General features: G+C 39.9%; 1 protein-coding gene across 4 annotated transcripts in view; it reads left to right on the forward strand.

Moving 5' to 3' along the window:
- RMDN1 (regulator of microtubule dynamics 1) overlaps nt 1-17,196 on the forward strand; it is a 39,856-nt gene extending 22,660 nt beyond the window's left edge. Inside the window, exons 5-10 of one of the 4 annotated variants that reach the window (XM_044780345.2) lie at nt 7,264-7,353; nt 11,222-11,277; nt 12,782-12,869; nt 14,126-14,156; nt 16,461-16,594; nt 17,062-17,196. In XM_044780345.2, the coding sequence (XP_044636280.1) occupies nt 7,264-7,353; nt 11,222-11,277; nt 12,782-12,869; nt 14,126-14,156; nt 16,461-16,594; nt 17,062-17,112 (450 nt within the window). In that variant the 3' untranslated portion in view covers nt 17,113-17,196. The remainder of the gene's footprint in view (nt 1-7,263; nt 7,354-11,221; nt 11,278-12,781; nt 12,870-14,125; nt 14,157-16,460; nt 16,595-17,061) is intronic. The other 3 variants (XM_044780346.2, XM_044780348.2, XM_044780347.2) reach the window with 3 other exon arrangements.
- Nucleotides 17,197-20,566: the final 3,370 nt, after the last annotated feature.

Below are 20,566 nucleotides of genomic sequence, written 5' to 3' on the forward strand. Positions count from 1 at the left end.
ATTGAGAAAGGGATGGTGAAATCTCCAAGTATAATTGTAGATTTGTCTGTTTCTCTTTGCAGTTTTATTAGTTTTTACAGCATGTGTTTTAAAGTACCGTTATCAGGAATATAAACATTTAGGATTGTTACAATTTTGATGCATTGACCTCTTTATCATTGGAGAATGATCCTTTTCATCTCTAGAAATATTCTTGGTTTTACAGTCTACTTTGATATTAATGGAGCCACTCTTGTTTTCTTTTGGTTAACGTTAGCATGTTATGTCTTTTTCTGCCCTTTAACTTTTATTTATGTCTTCATATTTAATGTGTACTTCTTGTAAGTAGGTGATAAGTCTTGCTCATTTTTATTTTTACTTATTTTATATACTTCAGATTAGGTAAGATTCACTATTATAATGTGTACACTTCTGTGGTTTGTTGCATATTCACTATGTTGTGCAACCTTCACCACTATCTATTTCCAGAACACTTCCATTTCCCCCCAAACAAACCCCATACCTATTACCAGTTAGTCCCAATTCTCCCCTGTCAAGCACTAATCTGCTTTTTGTTTCTATGAATTTGCCCATTTTGGACATTTCATATAAATGGAATCATACAATATATGGCCTTAGTGTGTCTGGCTTATTTCACTTAGCGTAATATTTTAAAGGTTCATCTTGTTGAGTTTCTGACAGTGCTTCATTCCTTTTTATGGCTGAATAATATTCCTTCATATGGATATGCCACTTTAGTTTATCTGTTCATCAGCTGATGGAGATTTGGGTTGTTTCCACTTTTTGGCTATTAGGAATAATGCTGCTGTAAACAATTGTATACAAATTTTTGTGTGAACACTTGCTTTCAATTCTGTCTTTTTTTATTCAAGTAAATTCACATAACATAAAATTATCCATTTTAAAAGGTATGCTCCAGTGGCATTTAATACATTTATAGTGCTGTGCAACTATTACCTCTATCAAGTTTCAAAACATTTTCATCAAAAGGAAACCCAGTACCCATTAAGCAGTCACTGTCTATTCCCTCTTATTCCCAGCCCATGACAACCATTAATCTGCTTTCTGTCTCTGTGGCTTTACCTACTCTGGATATTTCATGGAAATGGAATCATACAATATGGGATCATTTGTGCCTGGCATCTTTCGCTCACCGTGTTTTTGAGGTCCATCATGTTGTTGCATCTATCAGCTGAATAATATTCACTCCGTTGTATGGAGATACCACATTTTGTTTATCGGTTCATTAGTTGATGGACATGTGGGTTATTTTCACCTTTGCCTATTGTTTATAGTATAGGTATCAACATTCACGTACTACAAGTATTTGTTTAAATACCTGTTTTCAGTTCGAGTATATACCTAGGAGTAGAATTGCTGGATCATATGGTAATTCTATGTAATTCTTTTTGGAGAATTGTTAAATTGTTTTCCAAAGCAGCTGTACCGTTTTAGACATTAGCGCTAGCAATGTACGAGAGTTCCAGTTTCTCCACATCTTCACCAACACTTGTTTATTGTCCATTTTTTAAAATTACAGCAATCCCAGTGGATATGAAGTGTCTCATCATGGCTTTTATTTGCATTTTCCTCATGACTAATGATGTTAAGCATCATTTCATTTGCTTATTAGACATTCTTATATCTTTGGAGAAATGTCTATTCAAATTATTTGCCCATTTTTAAAATGGATTGTTTGTCTTTTGGTTGTCGGGTTGTAAGAGAATATTTTCTGGATACTGGTCCCGTGTTAGATACAAGAGTTGCAAATATTTTCTCCCATTCTGTGGATTGTGTTTTCACTTTGTTGATAGTGTTCTTTGATGTGCAAGTTTTTAATTTTAATTAAGTTTATTTTTCTTTGATTTCTTGTGCTTTTGGTGTTATATCTGTATAACTTGCCCAATCCAAGATTATGCAAATTTCAACCTATGTTTCTTTCTAAGAGTTATATTTTTTAGCTCTTACATTTAGGTCTTTGATCCATTTGGAGTTAACTTTTGTACATGGTGAAGTAAAATTCCAAATTCATTCATTTGCATATATATATCCAGTTGTTCCAGCACCATTTGTTGAAAAGACTATTCTTTCTCCATTGAATGGTCTTGGCATCCTTGATGAAAATTAATTGAGCATAAATATATGGGTTTATTTTTGAACTCTCAATTCCAATCCAGTGGTCTATTTGTATCCTTATGCCAGTGCCACCATGTCTTAGTTACTGTAGCTTTGAAGTAAGTTTTGAAATAAGGAGGTGTGAGTCCTTCAGCTTTGTTTTTCTTTTTCAAGATTTTGTTTGACCCTTCTCAGACCCTTGAATTTCCGTATGAATTTTGGGATCAGCTTGTAAAGTTCTGCAAAGAATCCAGTTGGGTTTTTGATAGGGATTTCATTGAATCTGTACATCAATTTGGGGCGCATTGCCGTCTTAACTTCTATATTTGTAGGAGACATTGGTCTTTAGTTTTCTTTTCTTGTGATTTTTTTTTTGGTATCAGAGCAACACAAGTGTCATAGAATACTTAGAAAGTAGGTGTTTTTCTTTCTTTCTGGAACAGTTTAAAGAGGTTTAGTGTTATTAATTTTCATTTGACGTTTGGTAGAATTTGTCAGTGAAGCCATCTGGTCTTGGCCTTCACTTTGTTTGTAGTTTTTTGATTACTAACTCTATCTTATTACTTATTATTGATCTATTCAAGTTTACTGTTTATTCTTAAATCAGCTGGATAGTGGGTGTATTTCTAGAAATTATTTCATGTTTGCTTCATTACCTGATTTGTTGGCATAAGGTTGTTCCTAGTATTCCCTTATAATCCTTTTTATTTGTCATTTATTTTCATCAAAGTAGGGAAGCTTTTAGAAATGGCACTAATTAATAATAAGGAAGCATACGAGTGTAAAACTCTCACAGGAAAAGGTAAACATACAGTAAAGTTAGTGGGTCATTCACTTATAAAGCAAGCATATGGGTTAAAAGACAAAAGTAAAATTAACTAAAATTACATTAACTAGTTAAGAGATGCATAAAATAAAAAGATGTGAAATGTGTCATCAAAGGTATAAAATGTTTGAGGGGTTAGAAAGGTAAAGCCCTGGAATGTGTTCAAATTTAAGCTGCTATCAACTTAGACTACTGTTTACATAGGGTGCTGTATGTGAACCTCATGATAACCACAAGGAAAAGCTTACAGTAAATACAAAAAAAAAATGAGAAAGGAAACTAAACATAACACTAAAGAAAGCCATCAAGCCAAAAGGCAAAAGAGAAACAGAAGAGGAAAGGAACAGAGAAAAACTACAAAAACAGCCAGAAAATAATCAATAAAATGGCAGTAGTACGTATGTATCAATAATTACTTTAAATGTAAATGGCCTAAATTTACCAATGAAAAGACATGGAGTGGCTGAATGGGTGATTTTAAAAACAAGACCCCTCTTTATGTTGCCTACGAGAGACTCACTTCAGAAGTAAGGACACACACACTGAAAGTGAAGGGATGGGAAAAGACATCCCGTGCACACAGAAATGAAAAGAAAGCTGAAGTAGCTATAGTCATATCAGACAAAACAGACTTTAAAACAAAGAGGTAATAAAAGATAGAGAGGGTGTTATGATGCTAAAGGGGTCAATCCAGCAGGAAGATATAACATTTATAAATATATGTTCTCACAACATGGGGGCACCAAAATATATAGAGCAAATAGTAACAGACCTAAAAGGAGCAATTGAAAGCAATTCAGTCATAGTAGGGGACTTTAATACCCCACTTACATCAATGGATAGATCATTCAGACAGAAAAGCATAAGGAAACATTAGCCTTAAAAGACATTAGACCAGATGGACTTAATAGACATATATAGAGCATGCCATCCAAAAGCAGAGAATACACATTCTTCTCAAGTGCACATGGAACATTCTCCAGGATAGGTCACATGTTAGGTTACAAATAAGTCTCACTAAATTCAAGGAGATTGAAATCATATCAAGCATCTTTTCTAACTACAATGGTATGGAACTAGGAATCAATTACAAGAAGAAAATGGGAAAAAAGAAAAACACAAAAAGGTAGAGATTAAACAACATGCTACTGAACAACTAAGGGGTCATCAAAGAAATCAAAGGAGAAGTCAAAAAATACCTAGAGAGAAATGAAAATAGAAATATGACATACCAAAATCAATGGGTGCAGCAAAAGTGGTTCTTGGAGGGAAGTTTATAGCCATACAGGCCTGCCTCAAGAAGCAACGTGAAGGGCTGTTGGGTTATCAGTCTGTTGCTGCAATTCACAGTGCACTGAGCAGCACTGGGGGTCAATTAAAGTGTCCGTCTAATCTCTTCTCACAGCTCAGCTCTGCCGTCCTTGAGCGAAGCAGCCATAGACAGTGCACAAATGACGGGCCATCGTTTTCCCCTGAAGCTCTACTGTGGACACTGAAGTTTAAATTCAATATAATTGTCATATGTCATGAAATATTCTTCTTCTTTTGAATTTTCTTTGTTGGAGCTTCCCAGATCCCTTAGGGACATCACTTTCCCTCAAGCTTTCTTTAGTCTGTTTGCCTGAGGTAGCAGCGACCTATGGTATTATCCTGTAAGTGTTTCCAGCTTTAGCACTAGACTCCGAGTCAGGTGAAACATAGACAAGGCTTTCAAGCCTGTCTCCCAGGGAACCAGCAGCCAGATCAGAACAAATCATTAATTACAGTTCTCCATAGATGAGATCTGCTCTGCTCCCTCTGGTACCAGGAAGATGGGCTATTTTCATGGCTACCCCTGAGTTTGGGAGGATGAGATGGGAGTGGAGCAAGATAAAATAGTACAGAGTTCTCTGTTCTCACCAAGAACAAGCTGTTGCTTTGAGTAAGTGTTCTCAGGTTGTTGCCAGCTTTACATTAATGTTGGTGTTCCAAAAAAGTTGATTCTGACAGTTTTTGCTCATTTTTTTCATGGCTTTTATGGAGGAATGGAACTTGGAGTGCTTTATTCTGTCTTTTTCACTTATGGCACTCTCAGTCTTGCTTAATTTTTTAATGCAGTTTGGCAATCTGCCCTGCACTTGACGTGTTTGGACCATTTACATTTATTGGAATTAATGATATTTTTGAGTTTAAATTTCCTATCTTTCTATTTGTTTTGTCTGTTCTTCTCATTTTCCTCTTTTTCTTCCTTCTTTTGTATTGAGCATTTTTGGATTCCATTTTATTGACTTAATGGCTATAACTCTGTATTGTGGGTTTTTGTTGTTGTTGTTGTTGTTTTGGGGGAAGATTAGCCCTGAGCTAACATCTGCCACCAGTCCTCCTCTTTGCTGAGGAAAACATCTGTGCCCATCTTCCTCTACTTTATATGTGGGATGCTTGCCACAGCATGGCTTGGTAAGTGGTGCATAGGTCCACGCCTGGCATCCAAACCGGCAAACCCTGGGCCGCTCTGTCTTCTTTGCATGTAGATGATAGTTAAATGCATAAGAGAAAGTGATTTTATCTAGAGCCTTGAGATGTGGGAGAAGATCAGAGTACCAAATGTCGATGCAAATAATCCATGACCAGTCTATTAATGAAAACTGGGGTGAGTTATTCTGAGCCAGATGTGGGGACCATGTAGCCCAGGGCCGTCCTTCCCTGAGAAAGGAAGGGCACCAAAGAAGTGGGGTGTACAGACTGGTTATATACCCTCAAAGAGGATGTTTCGCATATGATTGAAATGTCCCTTTTACAGTAGTCACGACTGTCAGCACAGCGATTGATGGACACATCAGGTAGTAGGTCTGCTGTCTCGGTTTTCACAGCAGGGTGGCAGGTCTGCTGTCTCAAGCTGGGTGGTCACAGGGTGGGTGCAGCAATCAGTTCCTAGCCTAAGGAAAGATGCTTATCCTTAAGGAAATGCCAATGTGGGGGAAGCTGCATCTTTATCTCAAGGCCATTTGTTCTTGTCTTTGGGACACAGCAAATGCTTAAAGCAGATGTACAAGGCATGCTCAGTGGCCATGTCAGGCCCTTTTGGAAAAACAGAGTCAGGCCAAATTAGGTTTACACCAAATGGCTTCTGCATGTACTCCAATATATCCTATTGCTTGCCATTTGTTTGTCACAAGTTTGAAACCCTGTGAGACCCGTCTAGTCATCTGGAGGTAGGTAACTGGGTAAGTGTCAATGGAGATTAAAGAGCATAGTCTGTAGAGATGTGTGTGTGTGTTTTAAATTATCTTTTTTTAGAAATTTTTCTTTTGTGTGTGTGAGGAAGAGTGGCCCTGAGCTAACATCCATGCCAGTCTTCCTCCCCTTTGTATGTGGGACACCTCCACAGCACTGCTGACAAGTGGAGTAGGTCTGCACCCGGGATCCAAACCCACAAACCCGGGCCGCCAAAGCGGAGCGCACGGAACTTTAACCGCTTGGCCACAGGCCTGTGGTTCTAAAGATATAAGTAAAAATTATATCTTTTTATTTTCAGTACACATATCGAGATACCAAAGATTTTGGTGGAGAATAGATTTAAACAGTTTAAATGTTAGTTAAAATCTTTCTGGCTATAATTATTAAAATACCATGGATATAAGCTGAAACCAAAAAGAAGGGGCGTCTGTTCTAAGAAGCTGTTGCATTCTGCAGAGCCAAAGGCAGTGAAGCTTCAGGAACAGTTGCTTCCACGCTCTGAGGCTTCCTCGCGTCCCTTCTTTGCTGTTATCTGCAAGTCTTTGTCACTGCAGGCATATTTTTCTCATCCTAAGTCTTCCGACTTTCCACAGCACCTGGGTTTATGAAGCTTGGATGTTTCGGATTCAGTTCTTAGGGAAGAAACTCAAACTGAATTCAGTTTGGGTGTGTTACCCAACTGTGGCTGGGGGCAGAGGCACAGCTGACAAATGTGGCTGTTATTGCGCTAACAGTGCAGATGTGGGAGACGAGGCGGCGCCCAGAAAAGAGGATGAGAAAATAAAACGGCAGGCATTCAGTCGCCCGCTCTTCCAGGTTAATCCTCAGACCTGGACGTGGATTGTCATCTCCCCACTTCACTGATAGCCTTCCTGGAGATTCACTGCTCTTGGCCTTGTGTTGTGGTTCTCTGGAAACATGTCCTGTCCTGAGGGAACTTTCTTCTCTTTTATCTTCCAGCATAGTTAATACAGTTTTTATGCTCAGTAACTTTTTGTTGAATGAGAAGGACTATTGAGGAATAAGTATTACTCAGTTTTACCTTGTATTGAATGGAATATTATCAAGAGTATCTTATTCTTACACCTTTTTCCTTCTGTTTTTAGTGGTATGCAATCTGTATAAGTGATGTTGGAGATTATGAAGGCATCAAGGCTAAAATTGCAAATGCCTACACTATCAAGGAGCATTTTGAGGTATGATGAGTTTAAAGTCGTTTTCTGAATAGATTTCTGTTTCACTTCTCTGTTGCTGTATCGCAAACCACGTAAAACTTAGTGGCCTGAGGCAGTGACTGTTTCTCACAATCTGTGGGTTGACTTTGCACGGTGGTGCCTCCGTTCTGCTGGGGGTGGCTGAGGTTGTTCAGACGGCTGCATTCGCTGGGACCGGAATGTACCAGATGGCCTCTCGTCCGTGGTGGTTTCTCTCCACTTGTCTTCTCATCATTTCATAGTCTAGCCCAAGCTGCTTTATGGCATGCTAGCTGACTTCTAAGAGCGAGTGTGCCAGGGGAGAAAGTTGTGGTGTACAAGCCTGTATGAAGCCTTGGCTTGCGTCACACTTGGTAATATCCTATCGACCTAAGTAAGTCTTGCGGCGGCCGAGTCCGCCAGAGTCTGTTGGAGGGGAGTGTCCCAGGTCATGAATACCGGGAGCTGGTCTGGTCTAACCATCTAACACAACTGACATACCACTCCCACTGGTCACAGTACTGTGTGTGATCTCTGTGTGTGTATTGTGTGTGTGTGTTTAATATTTCCCCCTGAAGTTAATTAATTTAGTTATGGTAAGCTCTTCTTTAGGTGCCAGAAATTGTCCAGGAGTTTGTGGATTTTGTGATGTGCATGTGCACTACTCTATTGTCCTCAAAAAAAATTGCCAAGAGATTTATTTCTCTTTTGATGTTGTAGACTGTCTCAAGATAGAGAGGAAGAGAGAGCGATGAAAACATACATAGGGACAAGGCTAAAGGAGCTGTCTCATAGCTTTTCTGAATTTTATGCTTACAGTCTTGGTTCCTAGTTTATATAATGACTAGTGGGAAAGCGCGTTGAACCGGGGGCCAGGAGACCTGGTGTCTTATTCAGGCCCCGGCAGCGTATGTATGTGTGTGTATGCATATGCAGACATGCAATATATATGTGTATTTCAATTTATTAATGTACAACATTTTTCACATTTTAAGACCTTTGAAATCAGATTGCATTATATAGTCCGTGGGATCTCATAATTGGCTGTGCTTTTTTTTCTTAGTGGTACATAAAATGATGATGTGTCATAACTTCTATGGTATCTTAGATTCAGTGAAATATAGTAACTTGCTCAGTGGTGTTAGATAAATCACCTAAATTACTCTGTGCCGTTGGATTGTAGAAATACATGACAAATAACGTCCAATGTGAGTAATGAAAAATTGCAGAAAATCTATTAATGTATACTTTAAACAGTGAAGGCTATAGATTATTTCTAAAAACACCCATGTTTTCTATAAGTGTTCAAATGGATAATGTGTTGAATATATTTAAAAAATGATGATGTTTACTATTTACATACTAAAAAGATAATTTATAGTACTTCTATTTTCAAATTCCATTATTATATCTGAAATCATCAGGAAATATCATCTTTGGATTGTTTTTTGTTTGTTTGTTTGTTTTGAGGAAGATTAGTCCTGAGCTAACATCCTCTTTTTGCTGAGGAAGATTGGCCCTGAGCTAACATCCATGCCCATCTTCCTCTACTTTATACGTGGGACACCTGCCACAGCATGGCTTGCCAGTGGTGCCATGTCTGCATCTGGGATCCAAACCAGCAAACCCTGGGCTGTCAAAGCAGAACATGCACACTTAACTGCTGTGCCACCGGGCTGGCCTCTGGATGTTTTTTGAAGACACTTGAGCTAATGGCACGAAAAATTATAAAAGGAAGGGTGTCTTTGAGAGGAGCCCCTCGACCTATCCCATGAGAAAATTGAGTTCCAGTGCCCCAAGGCATCCACCGCATGTGATGGGTTGACTTCTCCCCCTTGCGTCCAGAGTGGTCCCAGCTCTGTGCCGTTCTTGGTAGAGTGGAGAAGATGGCTACTCATGTGATGTTGCTCTTGATCTTGGTTTTCTAGTGGAGCTCCAGTTGGGAAAGCTGAGAGTGTGAGTTGCATATACTTTGACACATATTTCGCCGTGAATCTTATATTTACAGAAAAGTAAAAATTAGGTCAGTGCCGATTCTTACCCATAGTACTGCAGCGAGACCTCTGCCAAGTCATGCTTGGTTAGCCTTGTTCTCGCTGCTACCGCTACAACTGCTGACATTAACCAGGGTGAGAAGGGTTATAAGTGCCTAGTGCTCACGGCAAGCAAAGAGAATAGTGATGCTGCTGAGAGAAGATGTTACTGTGGTAAGCACCTGCTGTTGCTTGCTCATTTAATTTTCACCACAGCTCTGTAAGTGGGTATATGACTTTCTCAATTCCATAAAAGAACCAACTCAGCTACAGCAAGAATAAAGAACTTGTCAAAGTTAGAAGTTGTTGAGTTGTGGTTTGAACCCTGGTAATCTGGCTTCAGAGTCCACGCTGGTAACCAATACAGATATTTGGTTTCAAATACGGATATTTGAAAATAGGCATCTCACACATTACGAATAGACAGTGAAAATATCATTTGACAAAACGTAAGCTAAGAAGTCTTGAACTTTTTTTTAAAAAGGTCTTTTATTTTTAATAGAATTGACATTAATTTCCCTAGTAATTTTCAACAAAATAATGGATAAAAGGAGGAATGATTTCTTTTCTTTTTTTCTTTTTTTGTTGAGGAAGATTGGCCCTGAGCTAATATCTGTGCCAGTCTTTCTCTATTTTGTATGTGGGATGCCACTACAACATGGCTTGATGAGTGGTGTGTAGGTCTGTGCCCAGGACCCAAACCTATGAACCCTGGGCCGCTGAAGTGGAGCACGTGAGCTTAACCACTGCACCACTGAACCGGCCCAAAGACTAGCTTAAAGTTATTCTGTGGTTTGTGCTTTCCCTTCAGTCACCTAGGACTTTCACATAGTGAATAGAAATTAGGTAATGATGTATACCCGAAATTAATATAATATCGTAAACCAGTGTTACTGTAATTAAAAAAATTAAATTAAAAAAAATAGGGAGACTTTATCAACATATTTACATTGTGCATAATTCTTTTTTTTTTTTTTTAAGATTTGCACCTGAGCTAACAACTGTTTCCAATCTTTCCCCCCCCAAATCCTCCCAGTACATAGTTGTATATTTTAAAGACTGGCACTTGTGCCAACATCTGTTGCCAGTCTTTTCTTTTTTCTTCTCCCCAAAGCCCCCAGGTACACAGTTGTGTATTCTAGTTGTGAGTGCCTCTGGTTGTGGCATGTGGGATGCCACCTCAGCATGATCTGATGAGCAGTGCCATGTGCACACCCAGGATCCGAACCGGTGAAACCCTGGGCCGCCGAAGCAGAGTGCATGAACTTAACCATTCGGCCACGGGGCCGGCTGTACATAATTATTCTGTTAATAAATACTTTGAATAAATAGTATTTATTTTTTGTTTGTTGTGTATAGATGGGGAAGTTGAACAAAATCTGCATGCAGGAAGAGACTTTCTAAAATTATGATGTACTTTACTCTTTTAGGAAAGAATACTTTTTATTCAATGTTCATATGGGACTTACCAAAAAGAACGTCCTCCTTTATTTTTCCTTTAGTATAGAAGAAAGAAACATTGAGAGCTATAGATTGTTGTTGTTTTGAAAATTACATTCATTTACAAATTTCATGTTTTTTGTCATCTTGATAAACCCTACTGTCAGTTTCTTAACCCTATAAAATAGTTACCTTAGTACAAGTCATTAATAGTGTATTGAAACAAATTTAACCAGTTAAAGAATTAGGAAGAAGAAAGCTGGCATTGATTATCAAAGAAGAATTGAAATGGGGGGTTGTAAAATTTTTTTTTAAATCATGGTTTCTTCATTAATCCTAGTAAAGTACTTACTGGTGTTTAGAAAACAAATATGATTGATTTTCTCATTTCTTGTTAGAAAGCAATTGAACTGAACCCTAAAGATGCCACCTCAATTCACCTTATGGGTATTTGGTAAGAAAATTTCTTTAAATATTTCTGTGATATTTAGTATGATCTTATGTATACATATCTTATTTTGTAGTATATGATAAAGCAAGATGTAAAGTATTTTAAAGTATTTTCCTGGCAGTCAAAAGTGTTTAAGCCATTACGTTAATTAGCAGTTGTGCATGTGTCGTTAGACGATACTGAATTTGTGATCGTGTTAAACACTCTTGTTCATATCATTTAGAAACATGTGCTAAGACAAAAAAGTCATTATAACTTTCTGTTAGACTTTTAAATCCCCTGTGTTGGGAAACACTATTCCTATTTACCAGGCTAAGTGAATGGGGTTAATGCAGCGTGGTGATGGAGTGGGCTGCCCGCAGAGGGCCTGCACGTCTCCAGAGTTGGTCAGATACAGGCCGACTCATCTGAGGAGCGGGATAGACTGACGTTCAGTGTGTCCCTCCATTTTTACGTAAGCCTTGTCCAGCACACGTCAGCATTTTGCTGGTGTGAGTGTACACCAGCGTGTTAAATGCTTGCTGTCTGAGCTCTCTTGAGACAAGTTCGCCACTGTTTTCTTTGGGTGTAGTCTACAGAGCTGGATATTTATTGTCCTCTTCGGAAGGTAACACTGTAAACAGTCTTGTGTCAAACTCTGGAAGGAGAGGGAAGTGTCCTTCAGGATGAAGGACGTGTTAAACTGGCAGAGCACTTCCTCGGGACGGGCGATCTTGGCCGGCAGTCCCCCAGTCAGGTGCTGCTGAGAATGAGATGCAGCCTCTGCCGCAAGGAGCTCTGACCCCATCACAGACCCAACGCTTCTTTTCCTGCTTGTTTCAGAAAGTTGTCCAGATCTTTGGATGTTAAGCATTTGTCTCACCCTTTTAAATATGTAGACTTAAGTTGTTGGTTGCCGTTATTTATATATATCATGTTTATTTTTATCATATTTTTTAATTTCTCTAAGTTAGTTTTTCTCATGTGAAAAATAGGGGTAATGATCCTCTCTCATTGAGTTGTTATAAGGAGTGATGAGAGAGAGAATCACTTAGCTCAGCACCTGCACAGAGTCAGCACTCATGTGCTGCATCCTGACGTTTGGGTCCAGACGGACGGCATAGACATCAGTGGTCCCACAGATCAGTACCACACAGCCTGGGCTGTGGCAGGCTGTGCCATCCAGGTGTGTGTAGTGCACTCGGTGATGTTCGCAGGATGGCGAAGCCGCCTGACAACACGTTCTCAGACCATGTCCCGTTGTTAAGTGACGCATGGCTATGTTGTGTTAGTAGCAGTGCTGTTGCTTACTGTTCACGTTGAATCACAACATACACACCAAGTGGGGGGTCAGTGTGTCGCTTCTAAGTAATTCAATATGACTGTCAGCCTACTGGATACTGTGCAAAGTACGCAGTGGTTGAACCTGCAACAGAAGATGCCTTTTATTTCTGTGAAGATGCATAGTTCTTGAGAGAGAAAAGAAGATGTGATTCAAATGTACAGATGTTATTTTGTTTCCCTGCAGGTGTTACACGTTTGCGGAAATGCCTTGGTATCAGAGAAGGATCGCTAAAGTGCTGTTTGCAGCTCCTCCCAGCTCCACCTACGAGGAGGTAGTGTGACGCCCTTTGCTAAGTTAGACTGATGGCCGTTCTGAGTCCCCGCAGCTGGGCTCGCATCCGTGAGGGACCTGCGCTTGTTTCTGACGACCCAGTGCAGCTGTCTCACACAAAGACTTAGCACTTAGTACCCATGATTGGTGAGTGGCTGCCTTTCTTTAGCTGAACAGCTGATAACTCTGCTGTGTTGTCAGCTAAACTAGCCCGTGGCTAAAATCTGCCTTCATGTTCTATTTGAAATCTGTACCATGTAAAAGTCATCAAAGAGAACAAGAAATACAGCAGCTGTCACTCAGCATATTTTAGCTCCACGTTCTGCACAGTGACAGTCGTTTACCTGGAAAAGAAAGCACATGTTCCTATCGATAAAGGGAAGTAGTAATTAGAACTTTCCTTTAACAGGAGGTTTGAGAGGCTCATCTTCTCATATTTTCAAGGTCTTTTGCTTTTCCTGTTAAAATAAAATTTGAAAGGGTTTTCTGGGCGAATATTTTGGGTTTACTTATCAGAGGATTTTCAGAGTAAGGAAACAGGCGCTTGAGAAAGCTTTCCCATTACTTGTATCACAACAAGGAGCTGCTGCTTTTCTGGGAAGCTGGAGTGTAGAATTTGATGTAAAGAATATTTAGTTGTACAATTACAACACATTTGGGAAATATTTATTATTATTGAAAAGAATGCATTCTAAGAAAAAAGATACAGTCAGCTCTACTATAACAAATTAGTTGTTTCTAAGAAATTAGTTGTCATTGTATTATAAAACAGTTCAAGTGGGGCAAAAAGAATTAGTGGAGAGTTTCAGACTCACAATAATATTTTATGTAGGAATTTCAATAATAAAGAACTTTTAAAAATTCAGTGGTACAACCCATGTCTCACTTGTAGGTTCAGCTTTCGGTTTTACCGAGTTTTTACTGGTAGTCACTGTTGGGACCGCAGGAGAGCACGATCAGAGAAGCTGAGCTGCAAGCGATGCTGTTCTCTCTGTGTGCGGTGCCGGCCTGGGCTCTGGACAGCAGTCAGCTTAGCGCCAGAAGGGGCGCGTGCGGCAGTCTGTGCCCTGAGGATCTAAGTGTCGGCTGCGGTTTTATGTTAACTCTCAGTGCTGGTGAACTGACCACTGATTTAAGATGCTTGAATTTACTTCCTGACTTATATTTAAGATAGGAATAGATCTTTTGGGAAAATGCTTTTCCGTTTTTATTCTGTTCTAACCCTTTTCCTTCCGTGTGGCTCTTTATTTTCAACAGGCCTTAGGCTACTTTCACAGGGCAGAACAAGGTAACCTGTTTTTTTATTTCAGATACTAATATAGTTAAAATTGTATATGAATGCTTTCCATGGAATAGGAATTTTAGAAACAAAAATAAGTTCTTTATTCTGATGTACTTAATTAACTTCTTTTCGCGCTAGACGTCAGGCCATTTGTATTCAGTAAAGATCACCTGATGGGAAGCAGGCCGCTGCTGAGTGGAGAGCTGCAGTCCTGGGCCGGTCCTTCATCTGGTGCAACACCCCCTTCCTGTTTTGAGAGGGGGCTCTGACAGGTTAACTGTCTTACTACACAGCGAATTAGAGGCATTTATTATTTGTTTTCATGTTTAACTTTTTAAAATACTTTCATTTTTTATTGGGGCATCATTGACATAACATTAATTTGGTTTCGGGTGTCCAGTGCAGTCACTTGATGTTTATGTACATTGTGAAGTGAGCGCCACAGGCGCTCCAGTTAACACCCATCACCTTACATAGTTACAAAAAAATAAAGTTTTTTTTTTAAGATCCACTCTCTCCGCAGCTTTCCAGTAGCATTTAACTATTCAAATAGCATTTAAATGAGAGCTCTCTGGTTTTAACCCAGGCCAGTGTTGGTTCTGTTGCAGATACTGCCTTCTCTATGAAGCAGAGTTTCATGCCACTCTTCCTTTGAAGCAATGGCCAGCGCACAGAACTTTACACCAGCCCACGCTGGGTTTATCCTTTTCATATTAATAGCACAAATAGAGAAGGGACATAAGCATGTGTTACCATACACCAAAAACAGTGCAAACAGATTTCTATAAAACTTAATCGGAAGAAAATTAAAGACAGTGTTTATTAAATTTGAGAGCCTGCTCATATGGGCTTGTCCAAATGCTCGCATGATAGCAAAGCATTTTTTAAAAAACATTTCTTCTAAAGAACTGTGTCTGAAGGTTAACTCTCTCTGTAATCATTAATTCTGATTTACTCAGTTACTGCCTTCCATTGATAGCCCCTCTTGATGGCGCTGCTGCATATCGTGAATGGGAATCTGGGAAGGAAGGGGTCCCTCAGGGGTTAGAAGTGCAACTGCAGTGTAAAGATAGGGCCTGAGAGCCTTCAGGGTCCAGGCATTGAGAGAAGGGCAGTGCTCTCCCAGAGCTCCAGTCCTGTGACTCCAGTCGTCCTCCAGGCCTTACCTTGAAGGCCGCGTCCTCCAGAAGGCCTTTATTACCGCCCACGTCTGCTTTAAAAGCTCCCCTCTGCTCTCAGTGCCTTTTACCTCTCCCATCATGGCCCTCATCACTCCACAGTAGGAAGATTTGTTTGCGGGTCTGAGACTAAGTTCAGAGAAGATGGAGACTTTGTCTTTTTCTTCACAATCACATCCTTATTGCTTAGCACACTGCTTGGCAGATTTGCCGGCTGGCTGGGTAAATGGATGACTGAATGAGGGAAGGGATGAGTGCGCAGGCCCAGGGAGCCCTGAAGTGTGTAAGATGCCACCTCACAGATACGTTCTAATTAAGGACGCGCAACCATTATATCCAGCAAAAAGTATGCTTGGAATAGAGAGGGTCCCCGACGGATAGGAGGGACCTGTGTAAGGAATTGATGAAGTGCGCGGCGCAGGCCACGCTTTCATTCACAGGCTTTCGCTTCACGTCCTTCCCTCAGCCAAGAGTGTCCTCCAGCTTTGCTGTTAAATCCTCTTCCGCCTCCAAGCCAACCCGGTGTCACCTCTTAGTTGCTTTTATTCTTTGGTTTCTCCCACACTTTAAAATGTGGACGCCTGTCATTCCTTTCCTTCTCAGATTACCTTTGGTTGTCTCATGTTTCTCTCTCCTTTTCATTATAAATTCCAAGAGCAGCGACTTTGTTTCATCTGTGCTTAGGGAGAGCCCACATTCAGTAAATGTGGATCTGCATGTGCACGTCATCAGGGTTCCATCCACTCCTTCAGCGGACATATACTGAGTGCATGTCATGTTGTAGGCACTCACAAGACAGCAGGGAACAAAAGAGATTATAAAAGGAAAATCCGTGCCCTTGTGGAGCCTATATTCTATCAGGAGCCTTAACTTCCCATCTGTTAAATAGTACCTGTTTTATAAAATGGTTGCAAAAGTGAGAAATGTGTGTAATGTAGGGCCTAGCCCGTGGTAGACACTCAATAAATGGTAACTATTTTACATACGAATAGTTGAACAAGAGAGAATTCCAGGGCCAAATCATTTATTAACCACACAAAATTATTGAAATTTATACCCCTAAAATTAAGCCTTTAAAAATAAGAGCAGTAGTTTCATCTGAAACAAATTTGTTTTTCTTTCTTATGTACAGTTGATCCAAACTTCTACAGCAAAAACCTGCTTCTTTTAGGAAAGACCTATCTGAAGCTCCACAACAAAAAGCTGGCTGCTTTCTGGCTAATGAAAGCCAAGGACCATCCCGCACACACGGAGGAGGATAAACAGGTAAATGTCTCCAGTGAAGGCAGGCAGGTGGGTCTCCGTTGCGGCACTGTAATCAGGGGGAACTGGGAACTTCTCTAAAAATGTAATTAAGTGCATGTTGGTGAACACAAGAGAGTTCGTTTTAAGTGTGAGCTCATTGACACTGACATTAATTTCTGCACAGCAGATGTTTAGTCACTATCCACAGGTATGTGGTGTGAATTACTTGCTGCAACACAGAATTACTCCTGTTCGACATACGCAGAGATCAAGTAAGCTTTCCGCAGCAGGAAAGACGAGCGATAGGCACTGAGCCGGAGAGTTCTCTAAGAGTCTCGCCCAGTCCCTGCTAAGAAGTTTATGCTTAGAATCTACTATCCTGGGTTTTGGAAACTTGTAGAAACCACAGTCCACTGTATGAACTTAAATTTCATAAGGTGGTCTCTCTGCCGTACTGTTTATTTATAACACGTATTTTTCCATTTCAGGTACAGACAGAAGCTGCCCAGTTGCTTACAGGTTTCAGTGACAAGAGTTGAGAATTTTTCAGAGAAGAAAAGCACATGAAATATCTAAGAAACATTGTCTTGCATCAAATTATAAAGATAATACATTGACCATAACTGTTGTATGGCTGCTTTCTCAGTTCTTTCAGTGCTGTGACCATTTAACAAACTAAATGTACGAAAGGCTAGGTTTCTTCACAAATAACAAGGCAAAAGAAATAATTTCCATGAGAGTGGGAGAGACAGCTCCATGGCTCAGAGGCAGAGGTGATTGTGCGTCTGGCACCAGCAGTGCAGAGTGGTCTGAGATCTCTGAGGAGGACTGACCGCGTCAGGAAGGGAAGAGACAAGAAAAGCAGGCTTTGTGGAAGAGGCGGCCTGTGGGGAGGCCTTTTCAGGCTGGAGCGACTCAGAGCTGAGCCCCTGCAGAGAAGCTGCCGTGAGTGCGCAGGGAAGGGCGTTGAGGTTCCTGGTGTAACGCGTTAAGTGGCGCATCTTGGAGCCACCCTGCGTAAGGAAAGGACTCGAGTCCGCAGTGGGCTGAAAATGGAGTGCTTTCCTTTGTACGTGTGACCCTGTCTCACAAGTGCATTGATTCTTGTCACTAGACAAAGCCCAAATCCTCTTTCCTGAGGGGGTGGAAGGACGCAGAACTCGGGGTGAAATGGAATTACGATGTTCTAATAGGCAGGACAGCACTGCCTCCTTGAGGCTGGGGGCCACCACGGCAGATCTTGAGCTTTGTAAACAGGCTGTGTTGAGTGCCGCTTAGGTAAATCTGAGAGGGAACGTGCAGGAGGATTCTCCCCAGAGGGTTTGGGCGTTGCAACGTTACAGTGAACTGTGTGGTCTGTGCTGTGTCTGTTTTATCATGTCTGTTTTCAAACAAAAATCTGAAAATACTGGACCTCTGCATACCATCATCTCTGGCTCAACAATTGCTGATCTTTGCTATATTTTCCTTAATGTGTGTATATATTCATATATGTATTTCTAAACCTTTGAAACTAATTGCAGACACATACCTCATCCCTAAGTATTTCAGCGTGCATTGTCTCAGAATAAGGACATCCTTCTGAACAAGCACAGATCCGTTATCGCAACTAGAAAGTTCACAGTAATTCTTTAACCTCATCTAATATCCAGCCATATTCACATTTCCTCAAATGTCCCAAAATGTCTTACACTTTTAAAACTAGGATCCATTCAGTGATCATACATTGCATTTGATTTTCAGCCTTAATTTTTTAAAGTCTGTAACAGTTTCCTCATTTTTTTCTCACAGCATTGACTTTTTTTTTTTTGCCTGTTATGATGTCTTTTTTTTGTACTTTTTATTGAGGTTATGATAGTTTACAACCTTGTGAAATTTCAGTTGTACATTATTATTTGTCAGTCATATTGTACATGCACCATTTCACCCTTCGTGCCCACCCCCCATCCCTTGGTAACCACTAATCTGTTCTCTTTGTCCACATGTTTAACTTCCATATATGAGTGGAGTCACACAGAGATTATCTTGCTCTGTCTGGGTTATTTCACTTAATACCCTCAAGGTCCATCCATGTTGTTGTGAATGGGACGATTTTATCCTTTTTTATGGCTGAGTAGTATTCCATTGTGTATATATACACACCATATCTTCTTCATCCAGTCATCAGTCAGTGGGCACTTAGGTTGCTTCCACGTCTTGGCTGTTGTGAATAATGCTGCAGTGAACATAGGGGTGCATGGGTCTCTTTGAATTGCTGACTTCAAGCTCTTTGGATAGATAACCAGTAGTGGGATAGTTGGATCATATGGTATTTCTATTTTTAATTTTTTGAGGAATCTCCATACTGTTTTCTGTAGTGGCTGCACCAGTTTGCATTCCCACCAGCAGTGTATGAGGGTTCCTTTTTCTCCACAACCTCTCCAACATTTGTTACTATTTGTTTTGGTTATTTTTGCCATTCTAACGGTGTAAGGTGATATCTAAGTACAGTTTTGATTTATATTTCCCTGATGATCAGTGATAATGAACATCTTTTCATGTACCTATTGGCTATCCGTATCTCTTCTTTGGAGAAATGTCTGTTTGTATCCCCTGCCCCTTTTTTGATTGGGTTGTTTGATTTTTTGTTGTTGAGTTGTGTGAGTTCTTTATTTATTATGGATATTAACCCTTTGTCGGATATATTTTTTCCCAGTTGGTGGGTTGTGTTTTTGTTTCAATCCTGTTTTCCCTTTACCTTGTAGAAGCTCTTTATTCTGATGAAGTCCCATTTGTTTATTCTTTCTATTGTTTCCCTTGTCTGAGAAGGCATGGTGTCCAAAAAGATTCTTTTAATACTGATGTCAAAGAGTGTACTGCCTATATTTTCTTCCAGAAGCCTTAAGGTTTCAGGACTTACTTTTAGGTCTTTGATCCATTTTAAGTTTATTTTTGTGAATGGTGTGAAAAATGGTCTATTTCATTCTTTTCCATGTGGCTGCCCAGTTTTCCCAACACCATTTGTTGAAGAGACTTTCTTTTCTCCACTGTAGGTTCTTAGCTCCTTTGGTGAAGACAAGCTGTCCATAGATGTGTAGTTTTATTTCTGGGCTTTCAGTTCTGTTCCATTGATCTGTGCACCTGTTTTTGTACCAGTACCATGCTGTTTTGATTACTGTAGCTTTGTAGTATATTTTTAAGTCAGGGTTTGTGATGCTTCCAGCTTTGTTCTTTTTTCTCAGGATTGCCTTAGCAATTCGGGGTCTTTTGTTGCCCCATATGAATTTTGGGATTCTTTGTTCTATTTCTGTGAAGAATGTCATTGGGATTCTGATTGGGTTTGCATTGAATCTGTAGATTGCTTTAGGTAGTATGGACATTTTAACTATGTTTATTCTTCCAATCCATGTGCATGGAATGTCTTTATGTCATCATCAGTTTCTTTCAGGGAAGTCTTGTAGTTTTCCTTGTATAGGTTTTTCACTTCCTTGGTTAAATTTATTCCAAGATATTTTATTCTTTTTGTTGCGATTGTAAATGGGATTGTGTTCTTAAGTTCTTTTTCTGTTAGTTCATTATTATAGAAATGCAACTGACTTTTGTAAGTTGATTTTGTACCCTGCAAGTTTGCTGTAGTTGTTGATTACTTCCAGTAGTTTTCCAATGGATTCTTTAGGGTTTTCTGTATATAAGATTATGTCATCTGCAAACAGCAAGAGTTTCACTTCTTCATTGCCTATTTGGATTCCTTTTATTTCTTTTTCCTGCCTAATTGCTCTGGCCAAAATCTCTGGTACTATGTTGAATAGGAATGGTGAGAGTAGACACCCTTGTCTGGTTCCTCTTCTCAGAAGGATGGCATTCAGTTTTTGCCCATTGAGTATGATGTTGGCTGTGGGTTTGTCATATATGGCCTTTATGATGTTGAGGTAATTTCCTTCTATACCCATTTTATTAAGAGGTTTTATCATAAATGGATGTTGGATCTTGTCAAATGCTTTCTCTGCATCTATT

The sequence above is a fragment of the Equus asinus genome, chromosome 12, assembly GCF_041296235.1.
Source record: "Equus asinus isolate D_3611 breed Donkey chromosome 12, EquAss-T2T_v2, whole genome shotgun sequence".
NCBI classification, from domain to species: Eukaryota; Metazoa; Chordata; class Mammalia; order Perissodactyla; family Equidae; genus Equus; species Equus asinus.